The 26,538-nt window shown below is 45.3% G+C and overlaps 2 protein-coding genes across 5 annotated transcripts in view; one reads left to right on the top strand and one right to left on the bottom strand.

The window, feature by feature from the left end:
* Window positions 1-282: 282 nt before the first annotated feature.
* On the top strand, window positions 283-20,680 carry PRPF40A (pre-mRNA processing factor 40 homolog A). 2 transcript variants are annotated; one of them, XM_066323216.1, is made up of 26 exons: window positions 284-743; window positions 2,548-2,685; window positions 4,062-4,142; window positions 5,449-5,479; window positions 5,691-5,713; window positions 6,374-6,451; window positions 6,542-6,652; window positions 7,374-7,494; window positions 7,956-7,980; window positions 9,297-9,572; window positions 10,890-10,998; window positions 11,289-11,353; window positions 12,048-12,212; window positions 12,488-12,596; window positions 13,826-13,976; window positions 14,083-14,216; window positions 14,621-14,735; window positions 14,861-14,952; window positions 15,070-15,186; window positions 15,687-15,824; window positions 16,762-16,857; window positions 17,796-17,882; window positions 17,984-18,080; window positions 18,655-18,716; window positions 19,285-19,419; window positions 19,655-20,680. In XM_066323216.1, exons 1-26 carry the CDS (start codon window positions 381-383, stop codon window positions 19,745-19,747), a joined length of 3,012 nt encoding a protein of 1,003 aa, XP_066179313.1. In that variant the 5' UTR covers window positions 284-380; the 3' UTR covers window positions 19,748-20,680. The 2 variants fall into 2 exon arrangements, with proteins under 2 accessions (XP_066179314.1, XP_066179313.1); XM_066323217.1 differs by lacking the exon at window positions 5,691-5,713 and having other exon boundaries at window positions 283-743; window positions 5,449-5,483; window positions 6,355-6,451.
* Window positions 20,681-22,147: 1,467 nt separating this feature from the next.
* FMNL2 (formin like 2) overlaps window positions 22,148-26,538 on the bottom strand; it is a 129,908-nt gene continuing 125,517 nt past the window's right edge. Inside the window, exon 26 of one of the 3 annotated variants that reach the window (XM_066323205.1) lies at window positions 22,148-24,004. In XM_066323205.1, the coding sequence (XP_066179302.1) occupies window positions 23,898-24,004 (107 nt within the window). In that variant the 3' untranslated portion in view covers window positions 22,148-23,897. Of the gene's footprint in view, window positions 24,005-24,741; window positions 25,366-25,394; window positions 26,536-26,538 lie in introns of those variants that run through there. The other 2 variants (XM_066323204.1, XM_066323206.1) reach the window with 2 other exon arrangements.

The raw sequence follows: 26,538 nt of genomic DNA, 5'->3' as shown, positions 1-26,538 counted from the left end.
CCTCAGCGGCACCGACCACGGCGCTGAGGGCGGGGGGAGCGGCGCTCGGCCCGTACCATCCGCACCGCCACCGAGGGGGGGACAGCTCACGAACCCGGCGCGTACCACCCGCGGCACGGCCGAGGGGAGATCCACCGCCACCTCCCGGTCGGCGTGAACGCCGAGCCGAAACGGTGGGGCGGAAAGTCCCCCCTGTTCTTCCGGCGCTCTTGGTATCGCCCGGCCCATCGCGCGCACCGCCCCCTGCCCCACGTGAGCGGTTTCCCGGCGTGCCCCGCGCTCGGCCGCCGCAGCCGCCGCTTCGCTCCGCGGCCCGCGCTCCCGGGAACCGCCCGAGCGAACCCCGCGCGGCGGAAGCCGGGCCGCTCGCCGCCGCCGCCATGTCCGGCGGGGACTCCACGGCCGCGGCCGCCGCCGCCTCCCCTCAGCCGCTGCCGTTCTCTCTGCCCAAGCCGCCGCCCCTCATGCAGCTGACGCCGGGCGACGCCGTGCGGCCGGTGGGCTCGGGAGCCGACCAATCGCCGAAGAGCGCGCGGCTGGCGGCGCGCCCCGATTGGCCGGCCGGGAAGCCCGTCAGCCTGCTGGCGCCGCTGCTCCCGCCCCGCGGGGAGCCCGAGCCGCTGCTGCCCTTCGGGCCCGCCGCCCCGCGGCCGCCGCTGCGCGGCCGCCTCCTGGGCCGCTGCGGGAGCTCCCTGCTCAGCCCCGCCATGCGGCCCGGCGGCGTCGACCGCGGCTCTCTCATGGTGAGTACGGCCCCGGGGCTCGGCCTGCGGAAGATGGTCCCGCCTCCGAGCTCCGGGCTCGTCCCGGGGTCGGGTGGGATGGGCGTTTCGTGGTACGGGTTGTGTCCGGGCGGTTCTGGGTGTTACCGCTGAGGGGAACGCCGGACCCTCTCTGGGCTCCTGTCACCCGCACCGGGAAAAAGTTCTGTTTTATGAACAGCTGGAACTTTCTGGGCGTCAGTTCGTGCCGGTTCCTCTGGTGCCATTGCTGGGCCCTGTTCTGACTGTCCCTGCACACAGGGGACACTGAGGGCCGCTGTCAGCTGGGCTCCTGTCCAGGCCGAGCAGCCCCAGCTCCCTCAGCCTCTCCTGGGCACAGGGATGCTCCAGCCCTGCCTCAGCTCCCGGAGCTCCTGTCTCTGCTGGGCTGAGGATCCAGGGCTGGCCACAGCACCCAGAGGTGTCCCCAGGGCTGGCCACAGCACCCAGAGGTGTCCCCAGGGCTGGGCACAGCACCCAGAGGCGTCCCCAGGGCTGGCCACAGCACCCAGAGGTGTCCCCAGGGCTGGGCACAGCAGCCAGAGGTGTCCCCAGGGCTGAGCACAGCACCCAGAGGTGTCCCCAGGGCTGGCCACAGCACCCAGAGGTGTCCCCAGGGCTGGGCACAGGGACACAGCACCCAGAGGTGTCCCCAGGGCTGGACACAGGGACACAGCACCCAGAGGTGTCCCCAGGGCTGGGCACAGCACCCAGAGGTGTCCCCAGGGCTGGCCACAGCACCCAGAGGCGTCCCCAGGGCTGGACACAGGGACACAGCACCCAGAGGTGTCCCCAGGGCTGGACACAGGGACACAGCACCCAGAGGCATCCCCAGGGCTGGGCACAGGGACAGCATCATTGTCCTGCTGGGAATGCTGGTGTCCCCCAGGACACCCTGGATCACAGCTCTGGCTGAATCCAGAGCTCAGCCAGGGCCTTGGAGCATCAGGAGCAGCTGAAGGAGCTGGGAAAAGGGCTCAGCCTGGAGAAAAGGAAGCCCAGAGAGAATCTCCTCACTCCCCACAGCTGGTGACAGCACCAGGGTGGCAGGTCCCTCTGAAAGTAAAGAAAACATTATGGAAAGGGACAGAGGAGACTTTTAGGAAACACTGTTCCACCTGGAATTACCTGGGGCTTGGGGAGACAGGAGCTGTCACTGCATGTGCTGGGAGAGGATGTGACGGAGAAAATCAAGTGTTCTGCCCAGAATTTTCAAACCTCTTTAGTTGCTTGTGGTTCCTTTGTGTGACTGCCAGCCCCAGGGAGTCGTGTGGGATGTGAAAAAAATAATTGGAAATCTGTTTTGGGGTGAAAGGTGGTAGAGGTGAGGGAAATTTGGGAGAAATCCCTCCCTGTGAGGGTGGGGAGGCTCTGGGATGGAATTCCAGGCTGCCCCATCCCTGGAAGTGTCCAAGGTCAGGTTGGAGCACCCTGGGAGAGTGGAAGGAGTCCCAGAGGATGGAACTGGAGGAGCTTTAAAGTCTCTCCTACCCAAACCATTCTGGGCTTCTGTAATCAATCATTTGATTTTTTTTTTTTTTTTTGTCCTCCTGCTAAATGTGTTTTTAGGGAAATTCTAAAAGAGAATTCAAAGGGAAATTCTGCCTGGGCTTTCTCTTCATCCTCTCAAAACCACTGCATCTCTCTGGAACAGAAAGCTCTTCAAACATTCGACTAATAACAAAAAAAAACAGGAAAAGGATAAAAGGATCTTTTTTATTATTATTATTCCCTTTGCTGGCTGTGTTTGGGTGCTGATTTTGCCCCTTTTGTTGGTGTGTTGCAGATGGGACACCCAGGAATGCCCCATTACCCCCCCATGGGCATGCACCCCATGGGGCAGAGACCCCCCAACATGCCCCCAGTGCCCCACGGGATGATGCCTCAGATGATGCCCCCCATGGGAGGACCCCCCATGGGACAGGTAAGGCAATTCCAGCAGCATTTCATCCCCTGCCTTCCCTCGGGGTGGGGAAAACCTCTCTGGTCAATATTCAGGGGTTTTTAATCGTGTCCAAGGCAAAGCTTTGCTCATGGGGAGCAGGGGATTGATGCAGCTCTGTAATTTCAGTTAGAAATGGGTGTGTGAGAACAGGTCGTGAATGCACCTTAAGTTAGAAATCCCCTAATTTGGGGGTTATTCAAGGTTTTTGGAAGTTTCCTGTAGATTTTGAAGGAATTAGTTTGTCTTGGGATTTATGTTTCTTTAATTCCTACATCCACATACATGAACATTGCAGCAGGAAAAGAAATAAAAAAATATGGAATTTTTGGGGGGAATTCCTGCTTTAATCCTAGGGGTTGGTTTATAACCCCTGTATCCTGTTGTTGCTGATGCCATGGGATTGGGAAAAAACCCTGGCAGGTGACACAGCCACGAGCCTGGCCCTGCTTCTGGCAGCTTTTCTTCTCCATTATCACATTTCCCCTGTGGGTTGGGATTAAATCCTCAACTCTTCAAAGAAATCCTTCTCCTTGTGGGTGTAATAAATATCCCAGGAAGGCAAAATCAGCATCCTCGGGATGCTCCTTGTGATGGTGGGTCATGGAAGAGAGACAGGGGAAAATTCAACCTCTGGGAACAGCCAGGAGGAGTGACAACTCCTCTTCCTTTGCAATTCCTTGGACACAGCAGCCAGATTTTCCTTCAGTTGGTGTGTAGAGGCTTGGAAGGATTTTTTTTTTTTTTCAGTGGGGATTTGCAGCTTCTGGAGTAAAAATCAATTTTTATGGAAGAGGATTTAATTCCTCAGCACTGTGTGTGTGTTCATTAGGAAGTGAAGGAGGAATTCTGGTTTATTTCTTTGCTTTTTTGGAACTCCTTTTCCACAATTCCCACTCTTAGCCAGGGGATATTTCAATATTTGATATTTTAGGGGAGCAAATCAGGACTTTTCCTTTGTTCATTTATTCCCTGTAGCCTTGGAATTCTGCAGGAATCCTTCCCAACCTTTGCTTTTCCTGCTCTCACTCAGCATTTCAGTCATGGAATCAGATCCCACATCATTGGAAATTGTTCCTTTGGAGTTATTTAAATGAGTTTTTTATTGTTATTTCCCATCCAACTTTGCAATCTGGCCATGTCATTCCTCATAGGAATATCCCAATTTAGTGGGAATGTGATGAAAAGAATCCCAATCCTACTAATCTGTTTTATTTTTCCTTACCTAAGAGGGATGTTTAGGTTTGTTTTTTTAATTTTAAAATTACAAAGAAATATCAGAGAATGGCTTTCAAATAGAAACACTGTATTTTGTGTTGAGAACGTGACAAAATCTGTGATAAATCCTTGAATTCCAGATGCCTGGAATGATGCAGTCGGTGATGCCAGGGATGATGATGTCCCACATGTCCCAGGCTGCCATGCAGCCCACAGTTCCTGTGAGTTTCATTTCTTTTTTCAATTCTTACTTAGTTTTTAAAAGCTCTTTTTACCAGTTGATGTTCTTCGCTCTTCGCTTTCTTTAATTAGAAAATAATTGAAATTTTAAATCTACTTTTTTTATTGTGGTGGAGTTTTCTGTGGCTCTTGAATGATATAAAAATGAGTTTTTTGTGATTCTCATCAGTCTTGAAACTCCTTTTACTTTTCCTTTCGTTCCTTATCCTTCACTTCCTGGAGTTTGGCAGGAATCACTGTGACCTTGGGTTGTTAAATTGTCTGACCAAGAGATTCTTCTCTCTGAAATTGTAATTGTTTCAAGAGTTTTAATTCAATATTGAAGAGATTTGAATCCATCCAAGATTTTTTTTTTTTTATTAAAAGTTCCTGGAATTCAGTTGAGTATCAAAATTGCTGGAATGCCTCAAGGAATGAGGAATTCTTTGGGTGGAAATGGAGAGGGAAAAAGTTAAAATACAGGTGAAATCTCAGAAGGGAAAAAATTTAAATTAAATCCTGTTCTTAAGAAATAAATTTAATCCAAGCCTAAGACATTCACTTAAAACCAGTTCCAGCCATTTCAATTTAGAAATACTATTTTTTTTCCCCCCATGCAGATTTAAATCCCTAAATTCCTCTGGAATTTCATGTAGGGCTGAGCACAAACTTGCTGTGCTGATTAGCAGCAGTGAAATTCCTAAAAATCAGTGTTTTGGCCAGATTAATGCTCTTAAAATACATAAATTTCTAAAAATTCCTATTTTGGTCAAATGAATGATCTTAAAATACACAACAGATTTCTGAGAATTCCCTTGGTTTATTCCCATCGGAAAATATCAAGTCCAATTGATCAAATGTGATTTATTTTCACTTTTTTTTGACCAACTTTTCTGTTTTCCTGAGGAATATTTGGAGTCTGTAGCTGAGAATTGAAAATAAACCTTAACCACAGCTTAATGCACAAGGGAAAAAATGGGAAAACTTGGAATTTTGTTGATTTTTTTTTCCTAATTGGAAGGAATTTCAAGAGGGAGGTGCTCCAGGAATGAAATTTTAATATGCCCAAAGCCTTGTGCCACATAATTATCCCACCTAATGATGTTCCTAATTGCTTATTTAAGGAGCAGAAATAATTAAGAGGGAAGCAGGAATCCTGATTTAAGGAATTAGAGCTTTTTGTGGCAGAAGGGCCTTGTTTGGTTAATGAATATTGGAAATTTTTTTAGGATTTAATTCCTCAGTAATTTGTTATTTAAATATAATTCTTTAAATGTTTTAATTGTTTTAATTCAATTCTTTTTACAGCCAGGAGTGAACAGCATGGATGCACAAGTAGGTGAGTAAACAACTTGATATAATTTCAAAATATTTAACCAAAATCAGCTGAAACATTAAAAAAATTCCACTTTTTTCCTAAAATAGAACATTTCATTCCTGAAATCTCCATTGTTGCCCAGGACTTTTTTATTTCTTTGCACACACTGAGGAATTTTTAGAATGATGAAGCTACCAAACCTTTTATTAATTTTTAATTACTTCTTTTGCAGGTGTGACCCCTCCTGGAACTCAGGTATGTGGAAAGCACAATTCCAGGAGCTTGGAATTCCAGGGTGATGTGGGGCAAACTTGATTTTAAGTATTTAAAGGAAAACCTTAATTCTGGTTTTTCCTCCCCTCTTTTCCCCTTGCTTTTTTTCCCCCCCAATTTTTGGTTGCTCCTTGAAATCTGTGGGCCCTTATCCCAACTTAATTATTGATTATGGATGATACCCACATTATTTCCATGAGATTTCCACCCTGTGCCATTGGACTGTAGGAAATCCAGTTTTCCTTGGCCATATCCAATCACTGATCCACAGTTTTGATTCCAGGGAATTCATAGGGAAAAGAGCCATGGAAAGCAGCAGGAAAGTGTGGTGTGAGTGAAGCCACAATCTTCCTGAAGCAGATTTGCCTCAAGTTTTGGGAACAGGGAGTGCTGCTGGATTTTTGATTTGGAGTTCTTGCAGTCTGACCCCTTCAGTTCCACTTTCTGGTGGGAATTGGGTCCTCTGGAATTTGGAATTTTACAGCTCCACTCCCAAAGGAGGAGCTTTGAGGAAAAAAAAAAATACTGACTTAAGGCGTGATTTTGGCTTCCCTGCCTTTCCTGTGCTGCTGATCCACTTGAAAAATCCAGGATTTTTGGGTGAAATATCCCCAATTCATGAGGATTTGTTCTCCCTCACAGACAACACATCCCGTGGTCTCCACAGTCCAGCAAAGCTCCACCACCACCACCTCTGCCAGCGAGGACCACTCCAAGCAGGTTTGCTTTTGTGGGCTTTCATCCCCTTTTTTTAAAAAATTTTATTATTATTCTTGTCTTCCTCATTAATTTGGGATTTTTTTCCCCCAGAAATCCACGTGGACGGAGCACAAATCCCCAGATGGAAGAACTTATTACTACAACACGGAGACCAAGCAGTCCACGTGGGAGAAGCCAGATGACCTCAAAACCCCTGCTGAGGTACCCCAAATCCCAAATTCATCCTGGCATTCCCAAACCTGACACCTGCAGCAGGGAGAATTCTGCAGGAAGCAATGGCAGCAAACTCTTCCAAAGAAAAGAAGGAAAATAATTTGGATCGTTCTCTTTCTGTTGGGAGAAGCTGAGGGTGAAAAGTGGCCAAAATTCCTCCATTTTCCTCGTTTTTGATAGGTTTTTAAAATTAAAATGTGTAATTTTTTTATTATTTAGAGAAATAATTTAGAGAAGTATTTAGAGAAGAAAAAATTCCTCAAATTTACTGTTTTGGTCAAATTAATGTCCTTAAAATACACAACAAATTCCTGAGAATTCCCTGGGTTTATTCCCGTTGGATAATATCAAATCAAATTGATCCAATGGGATTTATTTCCACTTTCCAACCGATTTTTCTGTTTTCTTGAGGAATATTTGAAGTTTGTAGCTGAGAACTGAAAAGAAACTTGAGCCACAGCTAAATCCACCAGGAGAAAACAAAAAAGGGCAAAACTTGGAATTTTGGTTTTTTTTTTTTTTTTTTTTTTTTTTCCCTTAATTGGAAGGAATTTCAAGAGGGGAAAAACTCCAGGAATGCAACTTTAATACACCCAAAATAATTCTATGCCACGTGATTATCCCACCTAATGATGTTCCTAATTGTTCATTTAAGGAGCAGGAGTAATTAAGGATAATTAATAATGAATCTTTGTTTTCTCTCCATCAGCAATTGTTATCCAAGTGTCCCTGGAAGGAGTATAAATCAGATTCTGGGAAGCCTTATTATTATAATTCCCAAACCAAGGAATCTCGCTGGGCAAAACCCAAAGAGCTGGAGGATCTTGAAGGTAAAAGGCTGCTGGACTTGTATTTTTATAAATATATTTTAATTAATTACAATATTAATTTAAATAGCGACAAAATCAGCAGGGGAAAAGGAGTAAGTGTAAAAAAAAACAAACCAAAGAGAAGGCAGCAGTAATTTAAGTAGTTTTATTCATAATTTTCTGTTTAATAATCTTGACTTTCTTTCTGAGTCTTTGAATTATTTCTTTATAGATAAAAGAATTATTTTAAAGGAAAAAGTCATTTTTGTATTCCCCAATCTTCCCATAGTGACATTTCTAAACTTTATTTTAATCTTGATTGATTGCAGTCTTTAAAGGGCACAAACAGTAAAATTTTTGATAGTCACAAAATTATTTAAAACTTTCCTTTTATTAAATCAAGAATTAACAGGACTCCCTGCGTATATGAACTATTCTTAAACCTATATTTTAATTGTTTTTCTCTCTTTTTTTCCCTCTAGCAATGATTAAAGCTGAAGAAAACAGGTACATTTTTAATATTATGCTGGTTTTTTTCCTGAAGGCCTTCCAACTTTAACTGAGAGTATTTAAACCTTTCCTGGGGATTTTCAACCTTTCCTGAGGAAGTTTAAACCTTTTGTCCTGAGATTCTTCAAACTTCTTTTCCTGAGGATCTTCAACCCCTTTTTTTTTTTTTATTTTGAGGTTCTTCAACCCCCTTTTTTTCCTGAGGCTCTTCAAACCCTTTTTCATGGGGATTTTTGACCCTTTTTTTCTTGAGGGCCTTTTAACCCTTTTTTCCCGAGGGTCTTCCACCCCTTTTATTTTTGAGAGCCTTCAATCCTTTTCCCTGAGGGTCTTCAAACCTTTCCTAGGATCCTTCAAACCCCGTTTTTTCCCTGAGGTTCTTCAAGCCCCTTTTTTTCCTGGGGAGCTTCAATCCTTTTTTTGTTGAGGCCCTTCAACCCCTTTTTTTCCTGGGATCCTTCAACCCCTTTTTTTCCCTGGGATCCTTCAACCCCTTTTTTTCCTGGGATCCTTCAACCCTTTTTTTTCTTTCCTGGGGATCCTTCAACCCTTTTTTTTCTTTCCCTGGGATCCTTCAACCCTTTTTTTTCTTTCCTGGGGATCCTTCAACCCTTTTTTTTTGCCCTGGGATCCTTCAACCCCTTTTTTCCCTGGGATCCTTCAGCCCTTTTCCTTGGGCTCCTCCAACCCTTTTCTTTGGGCTCCTCCAACCGTTTTTCCTGGGCTCATCCCACCCTTTTTCCTGGGCTCATCCCACCCTTTTCCTTGGGCTCATCCCACCCTTTTCCTTGGGCTCATCCCACCCTTTTCCTTGGGCTCATCCCACCCTTTTCCTTGGGCTCATCCCACCCTTTTCCTTGGGCTCATCCCACCCTTTTCCTTGGGCTCATCCCACCCTTTTCCTTGGGCTCATCCCACCCTTTTCCTTGGGCTCATCCCACCCTTTTCCTTGGGCTCATCCCACCCTTTTTCCTTGGGCTCATCCCACCCTTTTTCCTTGGGCTCCTCCAACCCTTTTCCTTGGGCTCCTCCAACCCTTTTCCTTGGGCTCCTCCAACCCTTTTCCTTGGGCTCATCCCACCCTTTTCCTTGGGCTCATCCAGCCCTTTTCCTTGGCATCCTTCAGCCCTATTTCCTGGCATCCTTCAGCCCTATTTCCTGGCATCCATCAGCCCTATTTCCTGAGGCTCTTCAAACCTTTCCTAGCATCCTTCCAACCCTTTTCCCTGTGGCCCTATAACCCTTTCCCTCACCCTCACCCCCTCACTCCTTTACCCACCATCTCTAAACCCCGTGGCTGTTCCTGTCCCCAGCACCAAACCCGAGGACGCGGCCGCCGTCGCCTCCGCCCCGGCCGCCGACGCCACCAGCGCTGCCCCGGCCACTGAGAGCACCACAGCCACAGCTGCTGCCACAGGAGCTGCTCCTGAGGGGGACCCTGCTCCTGCTGCCACCACGGGGGACACGGATGGGGCCACCACAGGCACGGCTGAGGAGCAGGGACAGGCCACCGCTGCCCCCGGCACGCAGGACGGCAGCGCCGACACCGCCGCCGCCGCCGAGGAGACCAAGCAGGAGGGCTCAGGAGAGTGAGTGCCAGGCCCCAGGGGAGGGGCTTTGGGTGGGATGGGAGGGGGAAATCGTGCCCTGTGAGCTTCTGGGATGAAATTCCTGCAGTTACATTCTTCTCCTCGTCCTTGGAAGTGTCTCAGGCCAGGTGTGCATGAAGGTGGGTTTGGGCGGGATGGCAGGGGGAAATGGTGCCCTCTGAGGTTCTGGGATGGAATCCCCACAGATAGATTCTTCTCCTCGTCCTTGGAAGTGTCTCAGACAGGGCTCAGAGCAGCCTGGGATGGTGAAACCCCTTTTTTCCTGAGGTTCTTCAAACCCTTTTTCTTGAGGGCCTTTCAACCCTTTTTTTTTTTCCCCTGGGATCCTTCAACCCTTTTTTTTTTCCCCGGGATCCTTCAACCCTTTTTTTTTCCCCTGGGATCCTTCAACTCTTTTTTTTCTTTCCTGGGATCCTTCAACTCTTTTTTTTTCTTTCCTGGGATCCTTAAACCCTTTTTTTTTTTTTCCCTGGGATCCTTCAACCGTGTTTTTTTTTCCCTGGGATCCTTCAGCCCTTTTTTGGTGATGGTGTCCCTGGATGGTGAGATGTGTCCCTGCCCATGGAACTTTAATGCCCTTTCCCATCCAAGCCATTCCATAATTCCATGATAATTTCTGGAGCCTCATGGTGTCACTGCAGTTTTTCATTTCTCAGCAGCATCAGGGACAGGAACATTCCATGGATTTTTCAGTATCTGTAAGAATTTCCCAGGGTGCTATTAAAACACTTCCCTATTTATGCTCCTTTTCCATGGATCTATGCCATGGGTTATCCTTTTCCATGGGTTATCACTGGAAGAAAATAAAATACTGAAGGGATTTTTATCTGTTCCAGCCATAATTCCCTTTTTTTTAATAATAATAAAAAATCTGTTATGTGGGAAACTATAATTTAGGACTTTTATCATTAAAAGAAATGCTCTGGAGGGTTTTAGACAGGAGGATGTAATTAAAGAGAAGAGGCCCAATTTTAGGCACTTCATTTTATATTTTTATATAAAATATTAATATTCCTGCTGAATTTCAACGTTATGTTTTTAAGATTAATTTCTAGATAAGTTCAGCAGGCAACCAGTTGCAGGAAGGAAATCTTTTGCCTCAGTAATTCACTTTTTTTGATCATTTTTTCATCAGTTGTGGTGCCTGTAAGGAAAAGTCTTGTATGAATTATTAGAATTTTTTTTTTTACTTTGAGTTGCTATTTAAAAAATTCATTTTGAGGTGGTTTTTGACTCCTCAGTGCCTCTAACTTAGGAAAAAAAAAAGCTAAAATAATAAAATTCTTTTTGTTTTAGTGCTGCTGCCAAGAAGGAGGATGAGGATGCCCAACCAGTTAAAAAAACCTACACGTGGAACACAAAGGAAGAGGCCAAACAAGCATTTAAAGAACTGTTAAAAGAAAAGGTATTTGAGCCAATTATTAATATTTTATTGACCAATTATTAATGTTTTATTGAAGTACAAAACCTGCTTTATTTTTACTTTATTTGTGAGGTTTTACTTGATTTTTTGGGGGGGCAGAATTCCTCACCCTTGAGGAAATGAAGGAAAAGAACATTGCAATAAAGTGCTGTTTGAGCCTAAAAATAGAATTTTATTTTTTTTTCTTTTCCCCATGGCTGTTTTTGAGGAATTATTCCTTATTGGATGTTAATTCCAGATCTGATTAATGCACAATTTTCCTCTTTCCACAGAGAGTTCCATCCAATGCTTCCTGGGAGCAGGCCATGAAAATGATCATTAATGACCCCAGATACAGGTACCGAGTTCTCCTTTAATTCCACACAAACCTTTATTTTTTTTAGGGAATTTACTTCCAAAAAATCCAAAGTTCTGTCAGCCACAGATATTCCTGTGCCATTGGCAGGGAATTTCCTTCCTTTCCTCCATAAGGAAATGCTTCCAACAGTTTAATTCTCATTGGGAAAAAATGTGGAAGTTGGTATTTTGTGCTGAGTTGGGGATTAAAATACTCAGAATAATTTTATCTCAAATCTGGGTTATTCAAACCTGGTGCCTTTTGCTTTCTGGTTTTGGTTTTCTTATTTCTTTTTCTTATTTTCATTTTTTCCTGATTTTCTTTTTTTTTCTTTTTTTTTTTTTTTTTTTACCCTGGTTTTCTGATTTTCTTTTCTTTTGAGTTTTTTTCCTGGTTTTTTATTGTATCTTCTCTCTTTTTTTTTTTTTATTTTCTTTTTTCTGTTTTTTTTTCTGATATTTCTTTTCTGATTTTTCTGATTTTCTTGGTCTTCTCTCCCTGATTTTTTAAAATTTATTTATATATTTTTAATTTTCTTTTTCCTGATTTTCTTTTTTTTTTTTTTTCTGATTTTCATCTCTTTCCTGATTTTTCTTTTCTGTTTTTTCTGATTTTCTTTGTCTTCTTTTCCTGATTTTTTTTTTTTTAATTTATTTATAAATAACACTGTTCTTTCCTTTTCTTTCCTGGGCAGTGCTTTGGCCAAGCTGAGTGAAAAAAAGCAAGCCTTTAATGCTTACAAAGTTCAGACAGAGAAGGAGGAGAAGGAAGAAGCCAGATCCAAGTACAAGGAAGCCAAGGAATCCTTCCAACGTTTCCTGGAAAACCATGAGAAGATGACTTCCACCACCAGATACAAGTAAGAGTCTTGGGGCAGGAATCTGGGATAAAAATTCCAATCCCAGTGCTTGGAGTGGCATCAACCTCCATTTTTAGCTTTTATTTTTTTGGCCTTCCTTTACAAAAATTAAAAAAAAAAAAATCACTAAAAAAAATCCCAAGAGGAGAAAATCAAGGAGAATTCCTATAAATATATAGAGATCTCCCTGATGTTGTGGGGGACTTGATGGCTAATTTAGTCAGCAAGAAATCAATCAATCAGTAGTTGTGTGGTTGGAATTTGTGTTTTCCCAGAAAAGCTGAACAGATGTTTGGGGAGATGGAAGTGTGGAATGCCATCTCCGAGCGCGACCGGCTGGAGATTTACGAGGACGTTTTGTTCTTCCTGTCCAAAAAGGAGAAGGTAAAATTCCCTTCAAATCCATCCAACATCTCCTCTCTTGTCTCCTAAATCACTTCAAACCTGTGAGGTTTTTTATGGCAGAGAAGCCATAGAAAGGGAAGGGTTTTGGGGTTTATTGGGATTTATTCCTGCTGATTTTACCGTGTGTTGAATTTTCAGGGGATTTCAATCAACGACGTGATGGGTTTTATTTTAAATCGGTGAAATAATAATAAAATGGGAAATTTGTGTTGTTTTGTGTCCAAAGCCAGGTTGGGTGGGGCTTGGAGCAACCTGATCTCAATCCAGGGCAGGAGGTTGGAATGGGATGAGCTTTAAGGACCTTTCTAACCCCAAACCACTCTAGAATCTATCCAACAAATCTATCCAGCATCTCCTCACTTGTCTCCTGAATCACTTCAAACCTGTGGTTGAGGCTTTTTATGGCAGATAAGCCATAAAAAGGGAAGGGTTTTGGGGTTTATTGGGATTTTTTCCTGCTGATTTTACCGTGGGTTGAATTTTCAGGGGATTTCAATCAACGATGTGATGGGTTTTATTTTAAATTAGTGGAATAATAAAATGGGGAATTTGTGTTGTTTTGTGTCCAAAGCCAGGTTGGGTGGGGCTTGGAGCAGCCTGATCTCAATCCAGGGCAAGAGGTGGGAATGGGATGAGCTTTAAGGACTTTTCCAACCCCAAACCACTCTAGAATTCCATGATTTTCTATAAATCAAAGATTAACTCCACATTTTCTTGGGGAACACACAAGATATCTTGCATTTCTATCCAAACCACCTCAAACTGATTGGCTTGGAAATCTGGGGTTAAAAGACTTTAGTCTTGTGCCAGTTCAGGGGCTTTTTCAACTGGTGAAAAGAGATATATTTTTATTCTATTTTTAGTATTTTTTAAAATTACTATATTTTATTTTTCTTATTGCTTATTATTTATTATTTATTTTTTATTATTTTTTGTATCATTTCTTCATATTTCTGTTATTTCTTATTGGTTTTTCTTACCATTTTTCTTATTTTTATTCAGGTCCTTATTTTTCTTATTTCTTAGTTTTCTTATTACTTTGGTCATGCCTTATTATTTATTTCAATTTCTGTTATTCTTTTTTTTTTTTTTTTTAGATTTTTGTATTTGTATTTCTTACTGAAATAAAAAAAAATTAAAAAAAAATTTAAAAAAAACCCACAAAAAAAAAAAAAAAGCCACAAAAAACCAAAAACTTTTTCCCCCAGGAACAAGCCAAGCAGCTGAGGAAGAGGAACTGGGAAGCCCTGAAGAACATCCTGGATAACATGGCCAATGTCACCTACTGCACCACGTGGTCAGAGGCCCAGCAGTACCTCATGGACAACCCCACCTTTGCTGAGGATGAGGAGCTCCAGAGTATGGCCACGGGCTCTGGAATTCTTTGGGAAGGAGGATTCTTCCTGAGTGGGAAGGAATAACCTGATTTTGTGGTTTTTTTTCTCCCTGGTTTTTTTTTTGCTAGACATGGATAAGGAGGATGCTCTGATCTGTTTTGAGGAACACATCAGGGCCTTGGAAAAAGAGGAGGAGGAGGAGAAGCAGAAAAGTTTGCTGAGGGAAAGGAGGAGGCAGCGTAAAAACAGGGAATCTTTCCAGGTTGGTGGAATTTGGGGTTCTGTCTTAAAAATGTCGTGAAATATCACAGGATATTCCATGTGGGGTTGTTTTTAATTCCTGAGGGTTGAAATTTTAATTTTTCAGGGTTAAACAGGGAGTGTTTAAAGCCTCAGGTGTTGGGTTGTGACATTTTTCTCTGCTGTGTTACGCCTGAAAGCTGGAAAAGTTGGGAAAAATCAGAGAGAATGGGCCTGGATGGGAAGGAGATACAGCTGGAACATGGTAGATGGTGAAGAAAAGCAAAAAGAACCACATAAAAAATGATTTTTCAATCCTGTTGGAACAAGAATGGAATCCCAGTTACCAAGCCAATCCATCCCAGCTGATAGCAAGGAGAAACTTGAGGAATGACTCCAAATTGCCTATTCCCTTGTTTTCTGCAGCTGTTCCTGGACGAGCTGCACGAGCACGGGCAGTTACATTCCATGTCCTCCTGGATGGAATTGTACCCAGCCATCAGCTCTGACATCAGGTTCACCAGCATGCTGGGCCAGCCTGGTAAGGAAGGGAAATCCTGGGATTTGGGGCAGGCCACAGCAGTTATCCCTGCCTTTTAACACCTAAAAAAATGCAGCTCTTGGGTTAATAAACCTGACCTGTGGTTTTCCTAAACCTTCCCTCAGGATCAACAGCACTGGACCTGTTCAAGTTTTACGTGGAGGATTTAAAAGCTCGTTACCACGACGAGAAGAAGATAATTAAAGACATCTTAAAGGTGAGGATTACCTGGCTCCTGCTTTTATTCCACGTTTCCCATCTGGGGGAGGTGGCATTTCCTTGGAGCTGAAGGAATTCCTGATTTCCCTCATGCCAAAGGAGCTGTTTTTTCCAGGATAAAGGATTTGTGGTGGAAGTGAACACTTCCTTTGAGGATTTTGTCACTGTCATCAGCTCCACTAAAAGAGCCACCACGTTGGATGCTGGGAATATCAAGCTGGCTTTCAACAGTGTAAGTATTAATTAATAAAGTCATTAATTGGGATATCTGGGTAATCAGGATGGGAAATCCCTTCTCCAGACAGGAATTAGGGTTTATTTTCTATCTAATTCCATAATATTTGAGGAATACTCTGTTCTTTAGAGTTGCTTCACTGATTTCAGTTGCCAAACTAAAAATAAACCTTAATCCAAGCAAGTCAGCATTCCCAAACTTGAGGAATCGTGGGATAAAAGGAATTCAGTGATGCTCTCCTGTTTGCACATGACATTTCTCCTGTAGTTTTGTCATTCTGCATAATTGGATTTCCAGCAACAGCAATTCCATCCTCGGAAAAGAAATAATCGATGAATTTTCGATAAAACAGTGTAATCATTTTGATTTCTTAACTAAGTACAAGAAAACTAATCGATTCCCTTGTCATTTCCAGGTGACTCAGACACAACTGAGGGTGACCTGTCCATAAATGGCAATAAATGAAATTATTTTCCTTTTTTTATTTCTTCCCTCAGCTGCTGGAAAAGGCGGAGGCGCGGGAACGGGAGCGGGAGAAGGAGGAAGCCCGGAAGATGAAGAGGAAGGAATCAGCCTTCAAGAGCATGTTGAAACAAGCCACTCCTCCCATCGAGCTGGATGCTGTCTGGGAGGATGTAAGGATGAGAATTCCTTGGGGGAAAAAAAAAAATTCCCAAACAGGTCCTTGTTAATCACTAAAAAAAACCCGCCGCGTTTGCCAAATTCTTCCCGGTTCTGCTGCTGCTGGGACTTGAAAATCCCAACAAATCCTGGGCTTTCTCCAGAAAAACGTGGAGTTGGGTGGGAAAAGCTTCATCCTGATTGCTTTGAAGTTAAAAAATCCTAAAAGAAATAGAAAAACTCCCAAAACGACCCCCACAAAAAACCCCACAACTGTCCCAGAGTTAATTGAAATGATTTACGAGTAGAAACTTTGTCCTGGATAAAATACCCTGGAAAACTTCCTTTCCAAGGATGATCTGTATAAATATTTGGGGGTTTTCTTAAGTTTAAATAGAATGTGCAGGGAAAACAGTGGGATTCTCCATGTTCCCATCAGTTAGAGCTTTCCTGAGGACTGGAAATTTGGGATTGGCTTGGAAATCTGGGATTAAAAGACTTTTGTATTGTGCCAGTTCAGGGGCTTTTTCAACTGGTGAAAAGAAATATATTTTATTACTATTCTTATTATTTTTAAAAATTATTATATTTTATTTTTCACTTTTTTCTTATCTCTTATTTATTTTTCTTAATTTTTGTATCATTTCTTCATAATTCTCTTATTTCTTACTGTTTTTTCTTATTGTTTTTCTTATTTTTATTCAGGTTCTTATGTTTCTTATTTCTTATTTTTTCTTATCACTTTTATTATGCCTTATTTATTTCTATTTCTGTTATTCTTTTTTATTTTTCTCTTTTTTATTTGTATTCCTTACTAGCTTTATTATTTCTTATTGGCTTTATCATTACTATATTATGTTTTATTATTCGCTTCTATTTTTTTCTATCCTAATATTTTAACAAATTTATAATCCCTTTGAATATCATTAATGGAAATAATTTTCCTGACAGATCAGAGACAGATTTGTGAAGGAACCAGCATTTGAAGACATCACCCTGGAATCTGAAAGGAAAAGGATATTTAAGGATTTCCTTCATGTACTTGAGGTAATTATTCCTTTATTTTTGGTACCATTGGACACCAGACAAGAAAAATTCCTTCTCACTTGGGTGAGAAGGATTTAATGGATTTTTTTCCACAAAGTGATAACAGGAGATGAATTTGACCTTCCAGCTCTCCCACTTGGGAGTTTTATTCCATTTCCTGCAGTTTGGAAGAATTTGAACTGAAATTTGGGCTTTTAATTCTATGATTTCCAATTAGGCAGAGCAAGGGCTGGGTTTAGGCCAGGCTTACCTTGGATCCAGGGAGCAGATCCATGGGAATCCAGGTGCTTTTCCTTGCTCCAGCATGGCACCAGTGCCCATTTTTGGGTGTTTGGACATTAAATGGTGATTTTGGAATTCTCAACCTTTCCCAGCTTTTGTGGATGAGGAGAAAGATTCCATCAGGTTTTTTTTTGGGATGTCCTGGAGGAGCTGATGGGATGGTTCTTCCATTAAATGCTGATTTTATGGAATTTTTAACCTTTTCCAACTTTTGTGGATGTGGGAAAACATCCCATCAGTTTTATTGGGATGTCTTGTAAGAGCTGATGGGATGGTTCTCCCATTAAATGCTGATTTCATGGAATTTTTAACCTTTTCCAACTTTTGTGGGTGAGGAGATATATCCCATCAGTTTTATTGGGATGTCTTGTAAGAGCTGATGGGATGGTTCTCCCATTAAATGCTGATTTCATGGAATTTTTAACCCTTCCCAATTTTTGTGGATGAGGAAGAACATCCCGTCAGGTTTTTTTTTGGGATGTCCTGGAGGAGCTGATGAGGTTTTACTGCCTCATGCCTGGAATTGTCCAGGGCCAGCTTGGAGCACCCTGCTCCAGGGAAGTTGTCCTTACCCATGATGGAACCAGCTGGGATTTTGGGGCTTTTCCAAGGCCAATCCCTGCTGGAATTCTGAGCTCTCCTTGCCCTGCCCACAGCACGAGTGTCAACACCACCACTCCAAGACCAAGAAACATTCGAAGAAATCCAAAAAACATCACCGGAAGCGCTCCCGTTCCCGCTCCGTGAGTATCCCTGCAAACCCTCCCCGTGCAATTCCCAACTGCTTCCTGCTGGAATTCCCGTGATTCACTGGAATTCTCTCTCCCCTGGGCTGTGTGTGCAGGGCTCAGAGTCTGAGGATGACGACAGCCACTCCAAGAAGAAGCGGCAGCGCTCGGAATCGCGGTCGGTGTCGGAGCGTTCTTCCAGCGCCGAATCCGGTACGGGATTCATCCTGGGGTGGGCTTTAACCAGCTGGGCTTTGGGATTCATCCTGGGGTGGGCTTTAACCAGCTGGGCTTTGGGATTCATCCTGGGGTGGGCTTTAACCAGCTGGCCTTTGGGATTCATCCTGGGGTTGGCTTTAACCAGCTGGGCTTTGGGATTCATCCTGGGATGGGCTTTAACCAGCTGGGCTTTGGGATTCATCCTGGGGTTGGCTTTAACCAGCTGGGCTTTGGGATTCATCCTGGGGTGGGCTTTAACCAGCTGGGCTTTGGGATTCATCCTGGGGTGGGCTTTAACCAGCTGGGCTTTGGGATTCATCCTGGGGTTGGCTTTAACCAGCTGGGCTTTGGGATTCATCCTGGGGTTGGCTTTAAACCAGCTGGGCTTTGGGATTCATCCTGGGGTTGGCTTTAAACCAGCTGGGCTTTGCTCCTTTGGGTTTCATCCTGGAGTTGACTTTGCTCCTTTGGGATTCATCCTGGGGTTGGATTTAACCAGCTGGGCTTTGCTCCTTTGGGATTCATCCATTGATTCCCGGGGGTTTTTGTTTTCTCCCTGTGGCTGCAGAGAGGAGTTACAAGAAGTCCAAAAAGCACAAGAAGAAGAGCAAGAAGAGGAGGCACAAGTCTGTAAGTGAAGCTCGGTTTAAATTGGGGTTGTGGACAACCTGGCACCTGCTGTCAGTCATCCCAGCTGGATTTTCCTAGGGAAAAACTGGGATCAGGCTGGAGGAGGGAATTGCCAAAATAACAACTTTCTATTCTATATTCCTGATATTAAACCACATCAAACTGCTGAATTTGGAGGGTTTAACTCCATGCCGTTTATCCTGGCAAATCCAGGTGTTGTCCTTTGTTGTGGGGAGCTGGGAAGGATCCCAGCCATTCCTTGTGCCTGCCTGAGGGTCAGCAGGAAGCTCAGAGTTGTACAAGAGCAGCAAAAGGACCTAAAAAGCAGAAAGAGCTTCACTTCTTCCCTGGGACAGGTTTCCCAGGAAAGCTGTGGCTGCTCCATCCCTGGAAGTGTCCAGGGCCAGGGGGGACAACGTGGAGCAACCTGGGATGGGGGAATGGGATTGAGATTTAAGGTCCCTTCCAGCTGAAATAATTCCATGATTCTAAAATTCTTTAAATGGAAGTTGGGCTTTGAAATATTCAACAGGAATATTCACAAATTTTTATTTAATATTCTCCTCAGGATTCACCAGAATCCGATGTGGAACGAGAGAAGGACAAGAAAGAGAGAGAGAGGGACAGTGAGAAGGAAAGAGCCAGACAGAGATCTGAGTCCAAGCATAAATCTCCCACTAAAAAACGGCCTGGAAAAGATTCCGTAAGCTCTGCTTCCTTTTTTTCCCTGGTGCTTTGGGCTCTGGATCTGCTGGATGCAGCTCCATATTTGTGCTCTGGGAAAAGTCAGAGGTTGGGTTGGATGATCCTGAAGGTCTTTGCTATTCCCAAATTTGGATTTTAGGGGTTTCAGAGTGGCACGGAGCAGCCAGCCGAGGCTCCCAGTGTGGAACCTCCCTGGAAAATCCCACCCTGAGCGCTGTCCCATCTCTCCACAGGGAAACTGGGATACCTCTGGCAGCGAGCTCAGCGAGGGGGAGCTGGAAAAACAGAGGAGGACTCTTTTGGAGCAGCTGGATGAAGATCAATGAGAAGATCCTTGATACCAAAAATGTTTACAGGTGGCAAAATAAAACCAAGCCTCGTGTGGGCGAGGCCCCGGGGCCGGTGGCTGGTGGCCCGTGGCCACAACAACGGTGGCTTTTAGTTTTTTACCACTTCAGTCCAGTCAAAAGTAGAAAAATCCATGGAATTCTGAGGGCAAAAGCTGTGCCTGGCCTGGAGCTGCGGGGCGGGATGGGATCCCCTGGAGGGGACACAGAGGTGACAGCAGTGTCCCCAAAAGCACTTTCCCCGTGTCCTTCCCAAGGCAGGAACAACCCTGGGCTGCCTGGGCAGAGCCCAGTTCAGCTTCAGGGAGGAAAAAAAAAAAAATTCCTAATTTAATTCCTTGTGCTTTCATTCACTGATGGATTTGCCTGGGTGGGATTTGTTTTTTTGGGAAGGCAGCAGGAGGAAGGAATCCGTGTCCTGCTGTGGTCTGCAAACCCCCGGATTTGGGGGTTGTTTGGCACTGGAAGCTTTTATCCAAGACTGATTCATGTGCAAATCCCGACTCCCATCAATCCCAAATCCCTGGGAATGTGATGGCCGGGCATTCTGCTGTGCCAGCAGAGGGAGCATTTGGGACACAACCACCTCAGCATTCCCAAAATCCCAACCCGGCCCAGCCCCGGCTGTTACTCCAGCGTTTCTCCACCTTTCCTCTAAATCCCCTTCGGATAATTTAGGAATAAAAAAATGCAATGTTCCAACGCAATTCCATGTGTTGCCTTAAGAACCTGCTGCAGAATGTAGCTGCAGAGCCCAGAGGAGGGAGGAGGAAGCAGCTCCAGCCCTGTTTTCCAGCCCCTGCACGTTCAGGAAGGTGCCCCCAGCCCTGGCTCGGTGAGAAAATTGGGAAGCCGCTGTCCTTGGAATATTTTTGTACATTTTTATCAATGATTAAACCTTGTCTTTTAGCATGTACTGGTATTTATTTCTCCTGAAATAACTCTGTACAGCTCGAGAGCCACAGAATCACTCACAAAACCTGCTTGAGGACTGTTCAGGTTGCTTCTCAGGAATTTTTTTCCCCCGAATTTTGACCACTTTTACCAGTGCATAAACACCCAAAGGATCCATTTTATCCAGGGAATTTTCTGGCTGGGGTGGTTACAAGGCTCAGAATCCTGAAGAACACCCTCAGATTGGAATGACTTCTTTGAAATACAAAACGCAGGAGGTTTTCACCATTTTTCCCTGGGATGTTTTGGGATTTTCTGGGATGGTTTGGGCTGGGAAAGCACATCCCAATGCTGCTGGTTTCCCTTTGAGGCGTCACCTGGATTTGGTCCACCAGGATTTGTGGGGATTTGTGGCATCCGTGGGGTATTTGGAGTGGAAATCCAGGTTGGGAGCAGTGGCAGGGAGGATATTCCAGGTTTTTCCCTGCTGCAAGTGGCTCTCCCAAGGAAGGATGAGATAATTGCTGCTCCAGGACTGAAAAATCAGCCAAAAAAAAAAAGTCAGGTTTGCTTTGCTTACCTGTCACCCACTTCCCTGGATTTATATCCCAAAATGGGAATGCTCCAAGTGGGAACAGAATTCAGAGTCTGACAGGTCCTAAGGGTTTGTGCTCTTAATTCCCTTGCATCCACACAAATTCAAGGAAAAAGCTGTTCCTAAGGGAATATCACTCTTCAGAGGTTTGCCTTTATTTTTCCGTTAAAAATAAAAAACCTGGGAATGTCAGTTATTCCAGTGGTGGGGATTTCTTTAAAATCTTAATTCAATTTGCAGGAAGAAAGTCAGCTTAAGCTGAGCTTGCTTTTAAACCAGGCAAGGCAGGATGGAGTTTTCCAGGGAATTGAGTTCAGGCTTACTTTTCCAGCTTTTTTTTTTTTTTTTTTGGTGTTTTCCTCTTCTTTCCTATTTCCCAGCCCCATTTTTCCCTGTGGCAGCCCCAGCACATCCAACAACTCAACCTCTGCATTCCCACCTGGAAACTGGAAGGAATTTTAGCCAGATTGATTCTTTTTAATCAATTACTGGGTTATTTTAGATGATTTTTCACCATGTCCAGCAATGCTGAAACCTTGGCCGTGCTGGTTAATCCTGCCTCCCCCCCCTCAGAATAATTTTATTAAACCCTTTAAAAATAATTAAATTCGGTATTAAATCCAAGTTGTTTAGGCCTGAAGTTTGGATTATTTTGAGTGCATTCCTAGGCAACATTAATCCCCATTTATTTCTCTCCTGGAGCTGGTCCAGGTGTCTCCCAGGAACATCCACACCCCAAATTTCTTCCCTCAGCCTCTTCCAGAGTGACGAAGAATTAAACTGATGCTGCAAATTCCACACAAGCTCCAGGTGTTCACCTATCAACTGCCACCATTTTTGGGGAACAAACCAGGTCAGAGTGACCCAAAAAACCCCTCTGGATTTCGGTGTTAGTAGTGTAAATAGTTTATTTGATTTTTATGGCAGGAACAGACCAGGAAAAGAACGTGAACTGCTTTAGAAAACACTTCTAATCTTGCTAAAGAAGCAGAGATCTATGACTAGAAAAATATTAAAGAGAACATGCCAGCTTGGCTTTCATTTTGGGCTGTTATTAAAAAAATACCTTTGAGCTGAAGAAAAGGAGATTTAGTGCGTATACCCCAACAAGTGCTGAAATCTGAAATTCAAATTATCCAAATTTCTTTGATCCAAAACTCTCGTTCCAACAGTGGCATGTTCTCTTTAGCAGGTCAAGTACACAGTGCTGTAAATGCAAAACTTGGCAGTTTTTCAAGGAAAAATTCCTGGAAATTGGTCAATGTGGTAACTCTGAGTCCCAAACTGTCCTTTTAGTTAAATATAAAAACAAAAACTATAAGTTAAAATAACATTCAGATTGTATAGCACAGGCTTGATGCATTTATTTCCTTTTAAACAATATTTACAATATTACCCAGAGGCTAAAGTGGGGGAGGGAGGGAGGGAGGGGGAAAAGTGTAAAAACCATAAAAAACTGCACCAATTTTGTAGCAAAATATCTGTACATTTAAAAACAGATTATCATATAACTACACATTATCCAAGGGAAAAAAAAAACAAAACAAAACAAAAAAACAAAACCAAAATAAAACAGGGACCTTCACCAGTGGTTCACAGGAGCACAATGGAAAAGGGCAAAGAAATTCAGTGGTTAAATACTATACAAGAAATTTTACAATGAACAGATGGATGAGCCCAGGCAGGGAAGGCTGGAAGCCAAAATGGGATTTGGGAAGGACAAATTTCTCCTCAGTCCAGCTCTTCCCAGCTCCTGGGTGCTGCTGGCACGGAGTGGGATCCATCCCACTGCTCTGGGGCACAGGGAGAGGGGCACCTGGTCCTAAATCAGCCTCCTTGGCCCTTTTTTAGGCCTGGAAAATGCCACGGAAAACCTCAAAGCTACCGGGAATTTTAGGCTGGGCTTCCCTTCCAAAGGAGCCTCAGCAGGGAATGTCTCAGAGCCGGAGCAGGCTGGGAATGCCCCTGCCAGGAACTGGACTGCAGTGGTCCTCAGAGCCTAATACTGATTACTGGGTGTTAATTGCTTAGTGCTAATTAATAAATAAGCTGTTAGCCCAACGCTGCTTTCCTTGGCCCCCCGAGCCAAAGCCCCACCTTGGGGTGGGGGGACACCTCCTGTTCCATTCCTATCCCTGTGGCCCCACATTCCACAGGCTGGGAAAAGGGCTGGGTTGGTTGTTCCTTGGGATTGTTTTAATTCCCTGTCCAGAAAGCCCTTCAATGTCTTTGCTTGTAGTTTTAATTAAAAAAAGAGCTGTTAAGTGCAGCTGAAGGCTGGGCCAGCTCCTTGGCCCAGTATTAAAAGCCAAGCACATCCCAGTATTCCCAGTATTCCCAGTTTCCAGCCAGTCAGGCCCACAGCAGCCCTTGCTCTCACCACCCCAACCCCCCCACAAACCAACCCCCCCTTATTTTACATTTTGGTTACAAATCCTGCAGAGAGACAGAGAGAGAGTGAGAGTCCCGGCCTCCGGAGAAACCCGACCAAACCCCAATCCCATTGCTCGGATCCGGCGGCGGAGCAGGAACTTCCATTTCAGGCACTTGGCGTGGCGGCGGAGGAGAGCCCGGCTCGGGAGCCCTCGGGAAGGTCCGTTTTCCCCCTGGCAAAGGCTCCCTGGAGGAGCAGCTCCTCTCTCACACGGGCAGCTCGGCGCCGTTGGAGCGCAGGCCGTGCTCGTCGAAGCGGCGGCGCACGCTCCTCCTCAGCGCGTCGGCACGGCGGTACGGCTGGTTCCGGAGATCTGCGGGGAGCCTGCCGTCAGCACGGACACACGGGGACACACGGACACACAGGGACACGCGCGCGGCACGGACAGCCCCGCTGGAAGCCAATCAAAGCAGCTCGTGGAGGAGAACGGGAGCGGGGATGAGCCGCAGGGAAGGAAAGGACGGATGTGCCCCGACTACGCGCCCCCAGCGACCGGGTAATACTGGTGGGATCAGGGAGCCGCTGGGACCGCGGGAATGGTGCTCTGGGAATGTGTCAATGTGCCCTCGCAAAAGGTCACATCGAGCCCAGGCGGGTGGTTTGAGGTGTTCCCTGCGTGTTCCCACGCTCCGTCAAACGCCGGAGCCGCGGGATGCTCCTCACGGCAGGTGCGTGACCCCACCACGGGAATGGGTTTAGGAGCCTCCATCCCATTCAGCAGGGATTCATGGAGTCATTCAGGTCGGCAAGGACCTCCAAGGGCTAGAAGAGGGGCCCTGGCAAAAGCAGCTGGCACTGGGTTGGGGCTCTCCAGCTGCTTTCCGTGGCTGGAGTGATGCTTCATCAGCCAAAGGCGGGGAGAGCTCGGGAGGGAACACTGAGCATGGGATGGAGGGATGGATGGATGGATGGATGGATAGATGGAAGAGGGAGAGGCCTGATGGATGTGATGGTGGAAGCCCATCACAGGTGTCACATGTGCTGTCACCTGTGCACCTACAACACAACAAGCACTAAAAACAATTCCGGTTCAAATATTGGTCTCTTGGCCAAAAGATTTTGTTGGATTAAGCAAATCCCTCAGATTTCCTGGATAATTTGGGGGCTACAAAGAACTCCCAAACTTCTCAGCTCTCCCCTCTCCACACCTGGAGTTGGAGATTGTCCACCTCATGCAGAACCCAACTGTGGGGCTGCTGTGCCTGGGGACAAAACCATTTTGGGTGGACTTGAAGAGAAATGGCCAAAGCCGTGTGATGGTGGTCACCAGCACCTGGGGTCGAGATCGTTTTGGGCTCAACTTGAATTCAAATGGCCAAAATGGAGTGTGAGGGTGGTCACCAACCAAGAGCACTTGGGGACGCGACTGTTTTGGGCTCAGCTTGAGGACAAGTGGCCAAAACAGTGTGATGATGGTCACCAGCCAACATCCTGTGGATCCCTGCACCTCCAGAGGTGAAAATCAAGGATCTGGGTCTCAGCTGGCCTCGAGGGCCTCACCAGTATTAGCTCAGCCACATCTACCACCAGCTGCCTGGCACAGAGAGAGAGGAGGAAGCCAAGTAAAAAGTGATGCTTGCCAGCTCTGGGAATCCTCCACCACGGCTGTGCTAGAAGAAATCCTTACCCTCGAGTGAACATTGGGAAATTTAGTGATATTATTCTTCTTTAGGGCTAAACAGACAAAAAACAAAACAAAAAAACAACAAACAAACAAAAAAAAAAAAACAGAACACAAAAAAAAAATGATGGTTAAGTAAAAAAATGGGATGGAGAATGAAGAGCAAGTCAAGTCAGTGTTCAAACCTCCCGGGCAGAAAGCAGGAGCAGGAGGGGTTAGACAGGGCAGGAGGGACAGGAGGCCAATCCCTACCCCGATTCCAAGCTGCTTTGAAGGTTGGCTCCAGCAAGAGAAGACAGAGAGAGAACCCCGAGGAGCAAAGAACCATGGAGTGGGTTAGTCTGTGGATTTCTTGGCAGCGCTGATGGAATTACACAGGGAACAGGGAAGGAGCACTGCTGCCTCCTTAAGCTGAGTCCTTAATGGGGACACCAGTGTCCAGGGCCATGCTGGGTGAGGGACACCACGATGGCAATGGCTCAGTTCCATGTCAGGTTGGCCTCAGCACCATTCTGGTGGGTCTGCACTCCCATGACTCCCAGCCCTGCTCCATGCTCTTGGCACAGAGTCCAGGCTCAGTGGGAATTCCTGAGTCCGTGAAACAAAGCTGCCATGGAACTGACATGGAATAAAAGAGTTAAAGATGGACGTGACGGAACAAAGAGAGATTTTATTGTTCCACCCCATGCAGCTGAACATGCAGGTGCTGGTTAGGAGCCCTAAATCACCCCTGGGTGTTATTCCCGAGCCAGAAGCCACCCCCGAGGCCATTCCCAAGGTCCATGCAGGCCGGAATTCCACTCTGAGGTGCCACATGCACGGCACCCAGAGGTGACAACAAGCCACGTGAGCTGTCACTGCTTGGGCTCCTCAGTCCTTGCACTGCAGGAGCCTCATCCCAGTGACTCCCACCTCGCTGCTCCATGGGACAACGAGGACAGCCCGATGGGATGGGATGGGATGAAGAGGACATGCAACAGAGGGGACACCACTACATCAGGAGGACGCTGGACACCACTACACACTCAACAGTGACAGATTCCTGGCTGAGATCCACACAAACAAAAGTGGCAAAAAGTCTACAGCGACCTTCCTGGTTTCTAAGAGCGTCAGGTGTGAAAGAGGGAGAGTTTAGTAATGGAATTCCTCAGGGACAACGGGGTCGCAGAAGAAGCGAGAGCCGCGCTTGGCGCTTCGGGCGGTGAAGGGCACCGTCTTCAGCACTG

Source organism: Sylvia atricapilla, chromosome 7 (genome assembly GCF_009819655.1).
Source record: "Sylvia atricapilla isolate bSylAtr1 chromosome 7, bSylAtr1.pri, whole genome shotgun sequence".
NCBI classification, from domain to species: Eukaryota; Metazoa; Chordata; class Aves; order Passeriformes; family Sylviidae; genus Sylvia; species Sylvia atricapilla.
Note: the sequence above shows the minus strand (reverse complement) of the source record. Positions and strands in the feature narration are given on the sequence as shown.

Excerpts from the sequence above, each read along its gene's own strand:
- PRPF40A (XM_066323217.1), top strand. The coding sequence starts at position 381 with ATGTCCGGCGGGGACTCCACGGCCGCGGCCGCCGCCGCCTCCCCTCAG. Across the intron at positions 11,354-12,047 it reads ATTAATGACCCCAGATACAG|TGCTTTGGCCAAGCTGAGTG; the intron begins GTACCGAGTTCT and ends TTTCCTGGGCAG. Across the intron at positions 14,736-14,860 it reads CAGCATGCTGGGCCAGCCTG|GATCAACAGCACTGGACCTG; the intron begins GTAAGGAAGGGA and ends ACCTTCCCTCAG.